At 36.4% G+C, this 14,323-nt stretch overlaps 1 protein-coding gene across 3 annotated transcripts in view; it reads right to left on the minus strand.

Annotated features, from left to right (window-relative positions):
• RPS6KA5 (ribosomal protein S6 kinase A5) overlaps positions 1 to 14,323 on the minus strand; it is a 188,647-nt gene that overhangs the window by 43,909 nt on the left and 130,415 nt on the right. For all 3 annotated transcript variants that reach the window (XM_012453114.3, XM_012453113.2, XM_012453115.2), the window contains exons 6-7: positions 13,952 to 14,035; positions 11,218 to 11,321 (exon numbers count right to left, since the gene is read on the minus strand). In XM_012453114.3, coding sequence (XP_012308537.2) covers positions 11,218 to 11,321; positions 13,952 to 14,035 — 188 coding nt within the window. The remainder of the gene's footprint in view (positions 1 to 11,217; positions 11,322 to 13,951; positions 14,036 to 14,323) is intronic.

The raw sequence follows: 14,323 nt of genomic DNA on the forward strand, positions 1-14,323 counted from the left end.
ACTTAATCTTCTTGACTTTTACTTCCTGGTTCCCATGTGGTCCCAGAATTATAAAATTATTGATACGCTTACCTAAGTTACAAACAGCTTTCAGTAAACTTCACTTAGTCTAAATTTTTGTCCAACACTAGGGGAAAAGTTTAGCATATTATGGTGCTTCCACTCAATAGTACATTATGCAGCCATTACAAAATTATGTTTACACAGTGCGTATAATTAGAACAGAATGTTTATAAATTTCACCAAACTGAAAAATCTAAAATATTTCTAGTATGAGTACATTATACAAGTGAAAAAGAATAAAACAAAACATATCAAAACATTAATAGTATATGTCTCCAGGTATTATTATTGACTCTTTACCCTATATCCATAAACTATAATAAACATGACATTTAGAGTAGGAAAAATAAAATGAATTTCACTTACAAGATCATGAACCCACTGACAGGAGTACACAGAGTGGCAAGGAGGCAATGGAGCGCGGAACCTCCCGTGTGCCACCGTGCGTACTTCCCCACCATCTTTTCTCTTTTACTCTTGGCCGCAGCCCATTCCATATCTCCATCGCGAATGCCTCCCTGACAGCCCAGTCCCAGGGAACCAAACCTCCTTTGTCCTCCCCCAGCATTCTTCTTACCTAAAAGCACTGAGACATTTGTCAAAACTCCCTGATATTATGAATTTTCATGTATTTATTCCATATCCTCCCAAATGCTATATAAGAGTTCTTAGGACAAGGACTTTGCCTTATATTTCTCTTTCTCCTTAGGAGTAAAAAATTATTCAACAAATACTCCATTGATTAATGAATCAATTCCCTGGTGTCTGTGGGCCAGTACTTCCCAGTCTTTTACCTGAAACAAGCATCTGCCAGACTTGGAAATAAAACAGCACTATGGAAACAAGTGTTACTGGAGAAGACAGCATGGATTAACTTTCCAGTAACTGTATTTGATCCCAGTCCAACCTCACGGTAGCTCTGAGTCCCAGGCAAGTGACATCCTAGTTTCTTCATTTGCAAAACTGCATATGCTACCACTTATTTTTCAGGGTTCTGCGGATTCCAGAATATAATGTGGGTGACTTCTCAGCACAGAGGCTGGCACACAGTGGTCCCCAGGTGAATGGTGCTGCTGGTGTCACTCTACAAGAGTCCGTCTTCTTTTAGCGACAAGACAGGTTGTCACTTCCCTTTTGGTGTTACTGGGTTCTTCCTTGATCTGATTAACCTGTGTTTCTCTAGGCCATACCAGCCAGATCATTAATAATAATAAAATGAGATTATTTGGCTGGTACCTTTATCTGCTTCAAATTCTGTGGAATTTGAATCAAAAGTCTCACCCACCCAGTAACTCCTGGAGTCCCCAGGGCATGTCTTATATGAGCTATAAATAGTCTTCTTCACTGTCACATAAAGCATCTTTTTTTTTTTTTAAGAGAGAAAAGAAAGAGAGAAAAAGAAAGAAAGAAAGAAAGAATGAAAGAAAGAAAGAGGAAGAGAAAGAGGGAGAGAGAACGAGAATCTTGCTCTATTGCCCAGGCTAGAATGCAGTCTAAAAATAGGTATTGAAAACCTCTTTTATGCCAATGATTGTGCTTAACAATGGAGACAGGAAGGAATAAGGGAGGAAAATAACAAACAAGCAGCCAACCAATATTTCATTTAAACCTGTGAAATGCTATGCAATTGCTGAGGAGTGATTTACTTCCAATTATGTGGTCACTTTTAGAATAGGTGTGATGTGATACTGAGAAAAACATACATTTTGTGGATTTGGGGTGGAGAATTCTGTAAATGTTTACTAAGTTTACTTGTTCCAGGTCTGAGTTCAAGTCCTGGATATCCTTGTTAATTTTCTATCTCATTGATCTGTCTATTATTGACAATGTGGTGTTAAAATCTCCTGCTACTATTGGGAGTCTAAGTCTCTTTCTAGGTCATTAAGAACTTGCCTTATGTATCTGGGTGCTCCTGTATTGGGTGCATATATATTTAGGATCGTTAGCTCTTCTTGTTGCATTGATCCTTTTACCATTATGTAATGTCCTTCTTCGTCTCTTTTGGTCTTTGTTGCTTTAAAGTCTATTTCATCAGACAAGAATTGCAACTCCTGCTTTTTTTTTTTTTTTCTCTCCATTTGGTTGGTAAATCTTCCTCCATCCCTTTGTTTTGAGTCTTTGTGTATCCTTGCACGTGAGATGGGTCTGGATGCAGCATACCGATGGGGTTTGGCTTTTTATCCATTTTGCCTGTCTGTGTCTTTTGATTTGGGCATTTAGTCCATTTAAATTTAGGATTAATACTGATATATGTGAGTTTAATACTGCCATTTAATGCTAGCTGGCTGTTTTGCCCATTAATTGATGTAGATTCTTCATTACGGTGATGCTCTTTACCTTTTGGTATGTTTTTGGAATGGCTGATACTGACTTCTTTTCTACGTGTAGTGCTTCTTTCAGAAGCTCTTGTAAAGCAGGCCTGGTGGTGATGAAATCTCTGAGTACTTGCTTGTTCACAAAAAATTTTATTTTTCCTTCACTTATGAAGCTTAGTTTGGCTGGATATGAAATTCTGGGCTGAAAGTTCTTTACTTTAAGGATGTTGAATATTGGCCCTCACTCTCTTCTGGCTTGTAGGGTTTCTACTGAGAGATCTGCTGTGAGTCTGACAGGCTTCCCTTTGTGGGTAACCTGACCTTTCTCTCTGGCTGCCCTTAGTATTTTCTCCTTCATTTCAACCCTAGTGAATCTAACGATTATGTACCTTGGGGTTGCTCTTCTTGAGGAATATCTTTGTGGTGTTCTCTGTATTATCTGGAGTTGAGTATTGTCCTATCTTGCTAGGTTGGGAAAGTTTTCCTGGATAATATCCTGAAGAGTATTTTCCAGCTTGGATTCATTCTCTTTGTCACATTCAGGTACACCTATCAAACGTAGATTAGGTCTTTTCACATAGTCCCATGTTTCTTGGAGACTTTGCTCATTCCTTTTTACCCTTTTTTCTCTAATCTTGTCTTCTCGTTTTATTTCATTGAGTTGGTCTTTGACCTCTAATATCCTTTCTTCTGCTTGATCAATTCGACTGTTAAAACTTGTGCATACTTCGTGAAGTTCTCGTATCGTGTTTTTCAGCTCCATTAATTCATTTATATTCCTCTCTAAATTGTCTATTCTCGTTAGCATTTCATCAAACCTTTTTTCAAGGTTCTTAGTTTCTTTGCATTGGGTTAGAACATGTTCTTTTAGCTCACAGAAGTTTCTTATTATCCACCTTCTGAAGCCTGATTCTGTCAATTCATCACACTCATTCTCCATCAGGCCTTGTTCCCTTACTGATGAGGCGCGCTACCATGCCCAGCTAATTTTTCTATTTTTGATAGAGACGGGTTTCACCATACTGGCCAGGCTGGTCTCGAACGCCTGACCTCAAATGATCCACCATCCTCAGCCTCCCAAAGTGTTGGGATTACAGGCGTGAGCCACTGCATCTGGAAAAAAAAAATAAAGCATCTTGTTTCCCTCTTCTGCCCAGTACACTAACCAGGTCTCCTACCACACTGCCTGGGAAGCCATCTGAGAGGTGCACACTCCTGCCATTGCTTCTGGGACTGGAAAACTTGTTTCTTACAAAGTTATGGGAACCAAAGATGAATGCATGACACTGCAAAGATTTTGCTGAAAAGAGCTTTGTTTTCTTTTTAATTTATAGCATCTTCTTCCTAAAAGTGATAGATATTACCAAAAATTGCCCTTCTTCTCTCAATGGCTAAGGCTTCCTTAGTGAACCAAGCTGATCTGCCAGGGGTCCTCACCCTTAGGCTCTTGTATAGTTAGACTGCTCGTGGGGCTACTAGACTGGCTTGTCAGACATGCCTGGATGTGTCTTAAGTAAGATTTAAAAGTTACTTAGTATGATATTTATTGCCAGACCTCTTCCTGTCTTTCTTTGTATACTTTTTTCCTGTGGCGCAGATAATGCTGTTGAAATCTTTACTTCTCTACTCATTCCATTATGGGACTTAGACTACCTTTCCCTAACAGGGACAGGATGACAGTAATGGAAGAGAGTGGTGAACCCAGACCTTGGGGCTTCCTTGGGGCCAAGTGGCTACATGCGACAATAAAACTAAGACACAGTTTGGAGCTCAGAATCAGACGTCAACGCAAGGAATTCCAAAGAGAAAGTTAAATTGAAAAGAGCTAGAGGCAGAGAGCAACAGCCAGAGTATAGAGCCAAAATTATCACCCAAAATGATGAGACTTTCTTTGGGAGGCCATGGAGAACCATGAGAAATAAGAAACAGCAGGTCATCCAGGGACCAAAATGTGTGACAGAGCTGTGAACACAGAAGGCTACCTTCTTCTTTCACAGCCTTTTCCAGTATGTATGAGGTTGACCTTTCAGACTTTGGGTTGACTGGAGTAGTGGAGAACTGGCTGGGGTGGTACACAGAGGTGGTGGCAAAGAATCTACACTGCAGCATCATCCGGGAAACAACAGAGGGCTGGGTCTCCAGTGAGAGACTAAGAAGGAGGCCTGGGAAATGACAAGCAGACTGATGATGTTTCTGATGGACCTTTTCCATAACTGGAAGAATTATCCCTAGGTCTTTTTTTTTTTTTTGAGACGGAGTTTCACTCTTTCACCCAGGTCGGAGTGAAGTGGAACAATCCTGGCTCACTGCAACCTCCTCTGTGCCCTGGGTTCAAGCGATTCTCCTGCCTCAGCTTCCAGAGTAGCTGGGATTACAGGTGCCTACCACCAAGCCCAGCTAATTTTTATATTTTTAGTAGAGAAGGAGTTTTGCCATGTTAGACAGGATGGTCTCAAACTCTTGGCCTCAGGTGATCCAGCAGCCTCGACCTCCCAAAGTGCTAGGATTACAGGTGTGAGCCACTACGTCCAGCCTATCCCTAGGTTTTATTCAAGACTCCAAGTGCTCCACCCCCTTAGGGAGTGTCTCAGAGCAATTAATGACAAAGTATGACTCACCCCTACAGGTTGCAAAGTGAAACAGTGCAAACAAATGACGAAAGGGAAGAAGATGTAAAGCTGAAGAGTATGAGTGCCAAGGGAAAGGCCATTTCACCCTGTCCTCTCCTTGCCATCCCCTCCTGCTGCTGGACTCTAGTCTGAAGCTGCTGCAATTGTCCCGTGTAGAACAATGTGTGGATGAGTAGCTACTGTGACAAACTTTAAAAAGTTTTTGGTTAACTAGTCAAAAAACCCTAGGAAACACAGATGCTCATATTGGGTACAGAAATACCTAAAATGAGGAAGAAAATTTAAAAAAACCCAGCAAAGGCCGGGCATGGTGGCTCAAGCCTGTCATCCCAGCACTTTGGGAGGCCGAGGCGGGTGGATCACAAGGTCAAGAGATCGAGACCATCCTGGTCAACATGGTGAAACCCCGTCTCTACTAAAAATACAAAAATTAGCTGGGCATGGTGGCGCATGCCTGTAATCCCAGCTACTCGGGAGGCTGAGGCAGGAGAATCGCCTGAACCCAGGAGGCGGAGGTTGCGGTGAGCCGAGATCGCACCATTGCACTCCAGCCTGGGTAACAAGACGAAACTCTGTCTCAAAAAAAAAAAAACCAGCAAATTGAGAATCAAGGAGGCTTTATAAAATATGCCAACAAAGGTTTTTATTATAAAGAGCTAAGAATAAAGCCAAGAAAAATAATAAATTTGATTTCTTCTTAAAACAGGGTTAAAAAAAAGATACTTGTAGTTATTCTATACATGACTCCAAAAGCAACATATCTCTAAACAGAAAATTCTTAAAAACACAAAAGGGTTAATTCAGGTTGTTAACTAACTAATCAATACGGATAAAATACAAAAATAGAACAGAATTACTGCCTTGATTTTGTATTCAAAAGAATGTAGCAAGCCACACAAAATCAATGAATTAAAATAATTACCTAAAGAGAAAAAAATTCTTTGAGAGAAAAAATAGTAATTTAATTACCTAGACCAGGGATTGGCAATCTTTTTTGTAAAGGGCTCATGGTAGGCAGACTTTGAAGATGCCCCTGTGATCAATGTGTATTTGCATTTACAGCCTCTTACCTGTGGGCTGGACCTACTGCCTTCCTTATAACCAATATTGGGTACAGAAAGATGACAAGATGTCAATTGCATGATTAGGTTACAAAGCATCCCATTTTCCTGGTAGACTCTATTGCCTTTCCAGCTCACACACTCTGACAATGTGAGCTGTCAGGTTAGAGAGGCCCATGTGGCAAGGAACTGACAGTGGCCACTGGCCTAAAAGATGTTCTGTACAGAAATGCAATAAAAGCTAATGGAAGCTGGGTGCAGTGGCTCACATCTGTAAACTCAGCACTTTGAGAGGCTGAGGTGGGTGAATCACTTGAGGTCAGGAGTTTGAGACCAGTCTGGCCAACATGGTGAAACCCCATCTCTACTAAAAATAGAAAAATTAGCTAGGCGTGGTGGCATGTGCCTGTAATCCCAGCTACTGGGGAGAATGAGGCAGGAAAATCAATTTAACATGGGAGGCAAAGATCACGCCACTACATCTAGGCTTGGTGACAGAGAGAGACTCCATCTCAAAATTTAAAAAAAAATTTTAAAAATAGGCTGGGCACAGTGGCCCATGCCTGTAATCCTAGCACTTTGGGAGGCCAAGGTGTGTGGATCACGAGGTCAGGAGTTAGAAACTAGCTGGTGAAACCCTGTCTCTATTAAAAATTCAGAAAAAAAAAAATTAGCTGGGTCTGGTGGTGCTTGCCTGTAGTCCCAGCTACTTGGGAGGCTGAGGCAGGAAAATTGAACCTGGGAAGTGGAGGTTGCAGTGAGCCGAGATCACGACACTGCATTCCAGCTTGGCGACAGAGCAAGACTCCGTCTCAAAAAACAATTTTTTTTAAAATAAAATAAAAGCTAGTATAAGACACATAAGAAAGGCACATGCACATATATTTAAAAAATAAGAAACAGACTCACAGAAAAGCTAAAAAGCAATCATTCCAATCTATAATATTGATAATTTAATATTTGTCCAAAATAGAATCAGTATATGAGAAATATTTCTAATGAATAAAAGAACTAGAAAGATTTATTCTAGATAAAACTATCCTTAATGTCTGGAAAGAAATAATAGAATTATTCCATGTTCTTGAGTGGACAGGACCAAAATGAACATTCAGAAATGAGAGAAAAATAATTTCAGTTTATTTTAAGGGGAAGGAAAAACTCTATACAACTAAAGCTGTCCAATAATGAACATGGCTTCCTTGAAAATACCTTATATAAGTTCCATCCTTTCCACGATGGCACAACTATCAGGGATTCTTATGTCCAGAGAAAAGGTGGACTCTAAGTTTCTTCTCATTCTAAGTTCTTAGCATATTTAGAAATTTGACATACTAGAAAAACATTTTTATTCTAGGCTACCTGTAGACAAAAATGTCAAACAGATAACTTAGATAATACATTACTTTGAATTATTTCAAACAAAAAATACAGAAAGTATGCAGAGTTCAGGAAAGATCATAATAATAAATGGAAAAATTCAATGATGATAAAAATAAAAAGCCTGAGCTAATTAAGACACTGGAGACAGATAATGACACATTTATCTAAATAATACATGTTAAGATTTATCCCAGGAAAGATAATCAGAATGATTATTTTGAAAGAAAAATGTAGTGTAAGATAATTTAGTTATCCCATTGTTTGTAAATTTCTGTCACACACACAAAAACCATGAAATTACAGGTTGACACCACAACAAAGTGGATAATTAATTGATTAAAGGGAAGGAATCCTATTTAAATTCTTGAAAAGTCCATTTGCTTTAGTTTTAAGGTTTTAGACAATCTGAATCAGGCTTTTTTTTCTCTTTCTAAAACCAGAATGCCAATTGATTGATAGAAAGGGAATAAAAGCAATATAAATGTGAACATTACTTTGTTCATAATATTCTTGCTATCATAAGCAATGTATTTCTCTTTACACTCAGACCTAGAGTGGAAATGAAGATTATTTTTAAAAGATTGCTTGTATATGTGGAATCAGAAAGAGAAGAATTAGTCAGAGAAGCCACCACTTAATGTTGTCAGGCTAAGGCCATCCCTTAAGCACCTGTCACATGACAGGTATAATCTTGCAACTGGACCCAAATTCTCAGGACCGTGACCAAGGTTTCCTATATTCTGAGGCATTTTCAAACTGTCAAAAAATCAATTTAAAATAAAGTCATATTTATTATTTTTCATAAGAGGTGTGATTTTTAACTCACCTTGATTTTAAAAAGAAGTACTGCTCACATAGCTTTGGTATTAAATAAACTGAAACAGTGAGAAATCATTTACTTCCTAGCCTGTCCTAGAAAAGGTATACTTTAAATTTTTAACAGTTTTACTGAAGTACAATTGACATACAATAAAATTCCCACAAAGTATATAATTTTATGTTTTTTTAATTCCATGGAAGAAAATGTTTGAAACTTGGTAAGTTTTGACATATGTATACACCTGTCAAACCACTGCCACAATCAAGATAATGAACATACTCATCACCTTCCAAAGTTTTCCTATGTTCCTCTGTAACATCTCCTGCCTCCCCCAATCCCAGTCCCCAGGTAATTGATATTCTGCTTTTTGTCACGTAGATTAGTTGGCATTTTCCGGAATTGGAATCATACAGAATATATTCTATATTTTCTTGTTTCTTTCACTCAGTGTAATTATTTTGAGATTCATCCATTTGCAAGTGTATAAACAAACCATTCCTTTTATTAAAGAGATAAGGTCTTGCTACATTGCCCAGGCTGACCTCAAACTCCTGGGCTCAAGCAATTACCCCATCCCACCCTCCTCAGCAACTGGACTACTGGTGCACTACTGCACCTGTCTTACATAAATTCCTTTTCATTGCTAAGGAGTATTCCATTTGTATGAATAAACCACAATTTGTTTAACCACTTACTTACTGACAGATATTTGGGTTATTCTAGTTTTCAGTTATTACAAATGAAGTTGTCATGAACATTTCTGTACAAGTTTTTGTATGGATATATGTTTTCATTTCCCTTGGTAATTACCCAGGAGTGGAATGCACAGATCAGATAGTGGTTAATGTTTAACTTTTTAAGAAATTACCTGTTTTCCAAAGTTTTTGTACCATTTTACATTTCCCCTTGCAGCGTATGAAAGCTCCAGTTCCTCTAAGTCTTTATCAACACTTGGTGTTATCAGTCTCTTTATTTTTAGCTATTCTTGGGGAGTATATAGTGGTATTTCATTGATGTTTTAATTTGCATTTCCCTAAAGACTAAAGATGCTGGTAGTCTTTTCACGTGCTAATTTACCACCTACACATCTTCTTTGGTGAGCTGTCTGTTCAAATTTTTTGCCCATTTTTAATAAGGTTGTTTGTTTTCTTGAGCTTTAAGAATTCTTAATGTGTTCTGGATACTGGTCCTTTAGCAGACATATGATTTAAAATTTATCCCAGTCTGTGACTTGTCTTTTCATTCTCTTAACAGTTTTAAAGAGCAGAACTATTTAACTTGGATGAAGTCAAATTTATTAATGTTGTCTTTTATGGACTGCACTTTTGTGTCATATCTAAGAAGCCTCTACCTAAACCAAGCTCACAACAGTTTTCCTTTATGTTTCCTTCCAGAAGTTTTATAGTTTTAGGTATTACATTTAGGCCTATAATCAATTTTGAATGAATTTTTCTATATGGTATGAAGTATTTCTTGAAGTCCATTTTTTTTTCCATTTGGATAGCCAATGGTTCCAGCACCATTTGTTCAAAACTATCTTTACAAAATATACTTTTTATCTTTGTCAAAAATAATTTGCATTGATTATTTGTCTATCTTGACACCAATATCACATTGTCTTAATTACTGTAACTTAGAACGAAGTATTTTTCAAGACTTGTATTTCTTCAAAGGTGATTTGGCTATTCCAGGTCCTCTGCATTTCCATAATGAATTTTAGACCCAGGTTGTCAATTTCTAAAGAAAAAAAAAATGTCTGCTGGAAATGTGATTGTGTTGAATCTACAGTTCAATTTCACAAGATATCACAACTTAACTATATAGCACAGTTTCCTCACTGTGCTTACCAATACTCAACTGAATACCTCTGCACATCTCTGGACTTCGCTCTGTGTGCTACTCTCCTCTCCGACACTCTGGCCTGCAAACTCCAGCTGTCTTGGTTTTGTTAGACTCTCAGTTCCACCTCCTCAACTGCATCTGGGTTTTGCAGCCTGGAAACGCTCTCAAGGCAGAAAGCTGGGGCAATCCTAGGGATCACCTCATTTATTTTTCTGCTTCTCAAAGATCACTGTCCTTCACTTCCAGATATCCAATGTTGTCGTATCTGTTCTTTCATATATTTTGCCCATTGTTAAAATTGTTTCAGGCAGGAAAGTAGATCTGGTCCCTCTTATTCCATCTTCTTTGGAAGTGGAATCTCTATTTTTAATTTTTAATGTCAAATCTGTTCTCAAAGTTATATAATTCAAGTAAAAACAGGACAAAAACCTAACTAGTAACTAGTATAATGTTGGTCACTGTTCACTTATTTGTTCATTAACCCATTTTATCCCTCAAATATTTACGGAGTTCTATATAGCAAGTACTGAGAATCAAAGCCAGACATGTCCCTTACTCTCAGAGCTTACAATCTAGTGTGACAGATAGACATTAATCAAATAATTATAAACAAAAATGTAATACTACAACTGTGATATCTGCTATGAAGGAAAAGAAGAGAATAATGCTCTGAAACCTATGAGAGGATAATTTTATGGTATTTGTTTCTATTGAGCCTACATCCATGAGTTCAAAAACATCATTACTGTTTCTTCATGTTAAAGTCACAAAGAAATAAATTACATATACAGTGGAGAAAAAAGTATCCATTAAATAAACTTCTCAATATATGATGTACCTACTAAGTGTAAGATAATATGCTAAAGTGCATGACACTATAAATCATAAGTTAAACTTCAGATTCAATTGGTCACATAAAATCAATATAAAGAAATATAAAGGTAACATATCTACATGCTATATAATAGAAAAGAAAATTTACCACATAAACATCACTTTGTCTATCCTCATTTTAAAAAATTATTTTTTTACATCAGCCTAACTACAGAAATGTGATCAGTTCTTTTGAGAAAACAATGCATTTATTTTATTTTGTTAAATCTTACCTAGATATCTCAGCTTGGGAATTTTTTTCTCCATCAACAGTGAAAGGAGATGCTCCAGTTAGTAATTCATACATCAGAACACCTAAACTCCACCAGTCAACTGCCTATAAAACAACAATAATTTAATTTTATAGAATTATCAACTAAAATATTTTATAAGAAAGAAAAAAATGAACAAAAGAAAGCTATCTATTAGAAAAATGTTTTAACAAAAGGATTGTGTACACCTCCTTCTATGTAAGGAGTATTAACACATACAAGAAAGACATTTAGAGACCAAATATCCAAGTATCCTCCACACAGAAAGCGTGTTAATTATTTCATTTTTTTATCTTGCTCTTTTTTTTAAATTTTTTTAATTTTTTGTTTTTTTATTTTGTTAATTATTTCTTAAACTAGTAACTGTTTCACCTTAATTTTAAAAAATCTAAACTTGAATGAATTTTTAAAATTTTAAGTAGGTAACATCTTTGGGTTTATGATAGGAAACTAAGTATTCAGCTCTAGTGAGCCTTATGAAATGTCCAAAATTCAAAGAACAAAAAAAAAAAAAAGAAAAAAAAATATCACATCCAAGGGTATGTTATTTTTTCCTAACTGCCTAAATCAATTTTTCTTATGGAACCTATCACACATAAACCTTAGGATCTTCACTGATGGGAAGATCTAAAATAATATAAAATAAATGTGTTCTAATTTGGAAACCAATTTACAAATGCATTTACCTGAACTGAGAACATAACAAATTATATATAATTTTAAAAATGTTTTATTTGTTTTCTTTGAGATGGGGGTCTCACTATGTTGCCCAGGCTGGTCTCCAGCTCTTGGCTCAAGCAATCTACCCGCCTCACCCTCCCAAAGTGCTGTGATTACAGGTGTGAGCTGCCATGCCCAGCTTAAAGAATCTTGATGTATTGAAAATTACTTCTTTTTTAATTAGGCAAATCAGAATTTTAATAACTTCAACACATGAGTGTACACCAATGAGAAATATTAACTAGATGTTAAAATTTCAAACTATCTGCTTCCAATTACCAGGGCCTAAGTTTCAGAGAGGTGACAATATTTATGAGCCTAGAACTATTAAGAAAATACAGAATGTTGACATATAAAACATATTAGGCAGACTACAATCAGCAAAGAATTTACTGAACTCTGTCCCCATGCCAGGCACCATGATGAGCACTTTGCATATGCTATCTCATTTAATAACTGTCACGTTGTTCCAGGTGTGGGAAGAAATATTTATTAACTAGCTATTTTCTGCACCTTAGGTATACAGAAATTCTAGGAGTAATACAAGATTTTCGTATGTAAAACTGGTTCCATTAGGTCTCTGAAGATAATTTTCAAATTAACAGGTATAAATTCCTACCAAACTCCTCAACAGCTTCATTGAATACCAAGAAGCTCAAAGAATACCAAGAAGCAAACTAAACCAGCAATTAAACTCTTCTATTATTTATACAAGCAATTTCACTGCCATTTGAGTCAGAACCCTCAGAACGTTTTGCCGTTGGAGTCAAAACCACATTCTCCAACTGACGAAGATCAATAATCAGATTCTTAACCATACAAACTTGAAGAACAAGCTTTTAAATATATGATTAGTCATCAGGAAGGAGATCAAAGATTCTCCACAGTCAGATATCTGAACTGTATATGTGGGACTCTGAAAGGGAATGAAGGAGAAGGAAAGATGGGGAACAAAAAATAGAATACCTTATTTGGATAAAGCTATTAATAAAACTGAAGTGTTAAAAAAAAACTGAACAAATTTTGTACCCTTTAATACAGAAAAAAACCATGACCTAGATTTTATAACATAATTACTTAGAAAGCTTCTTCTAGAATTCTTCATTTTGCACATATAAAGGGAAGAGAGGAGGGCAAAAAAATTGAGCTTAGGAAAATAAACTTAAACTATCTAGAACTCAGGATTTTTTCTTTTTCCAAGCGTTGTTAAAATGTTGTATCTGTTGGAAAGATAATCTGTTGGAAAAATTATTTTTAAATGATCAATTATGCAATTATGTAGCTCATTTCTCCAGTGTCTCTGGAAAGTTAGAGACAGAAACTGGGAATAAGAAAATATAGTGATTCTCTTTTCATTGACCACTCAGTGACCTCTTAAAAAGCAAGTAATTAATCAAGGGTGATACACATGACTATATGTTTCTGAATGTTGTTCTAGCAGAAATTAAAAATGCCAATAAGTGCTGACCAAAACCATTCATCATGACTCAAACAGGAACAATGTGCAGTTTTACATTGAGTGACACTTCCATATTGCATTGTGGTTCAGTTGTATCCTAAAAGATCAGGGTCTTATGCAAAAATAAATAAATAATTTTTTAAAAGAATGGAGTCAAGTTTGTACTCTGTTTAAGAAACAGGCTCTCTCAACAGAAATAAAATAAATATTATTTGAATAATTAGTTTTGAAGTCTCAACTTTAACAATAGTATCACTTTATAAAACACAATTCTCACCAACAAAACCTTTAAAAAGGGAAATCTAGAATGTCCTAACCTTTGTATTATCATTTTCTTCCAAAATACTAGATACCATAATGTGTTCAGAAAAACAAAGCAAAAGAGAAAAAAAAGGAAGGTAAGATAATCAACACCAGAAAGATGGCTCTGTTGAAGAGATGACCTAAGTTGTTAACTAGGATTCTTATAGTACATTTTATAGGAATATATAAAGAAGCATCAAAAATAGAACATACCTTGTCATGTCCTGAATCTCCCCCTCTGACAATATCTGGTGCCATGTATTCAATAGTCCCACAAAAGGAATATGCTCTTTCAGTCTTGAACAAACAAACAAAAAAGGGATTTGATTTCAAGCTAGTATGACAAGTGACAAAAGAAGAAAGTTGATAATACACGTTAGTGGTTGAGATACACTATAGTGGCAAAGTAGTGGTAGAATCTACCTGACAGACCTTCTCTTCATCAGAACAGATCACCACCTACATAATATGAGTCCTGGGTATATCAAAAAGACTTCTTATGCATGAAATCCATCCATCCATCCTTTCCATGAATCCCTTCATTTATTCTTGCTCACTGATTGTATGCATGTATATTTCAGTTGT

This window comes from Aotus nancymaae, unplaced genomic scaffold (assembly GCF_030222135.1).
Source record: "Aotus nancymaae isolate 86718 unplaced genomic scaffold, 86718_ANA_hifiasm-v0.15.2.pri h1tg000011l, whole genome shotgun sequence".
NCBI lineage: Eukaryota > Metazoa > Chordata > Mammalia > Primates > Aotidae > Aotus > Aotus nancymaae.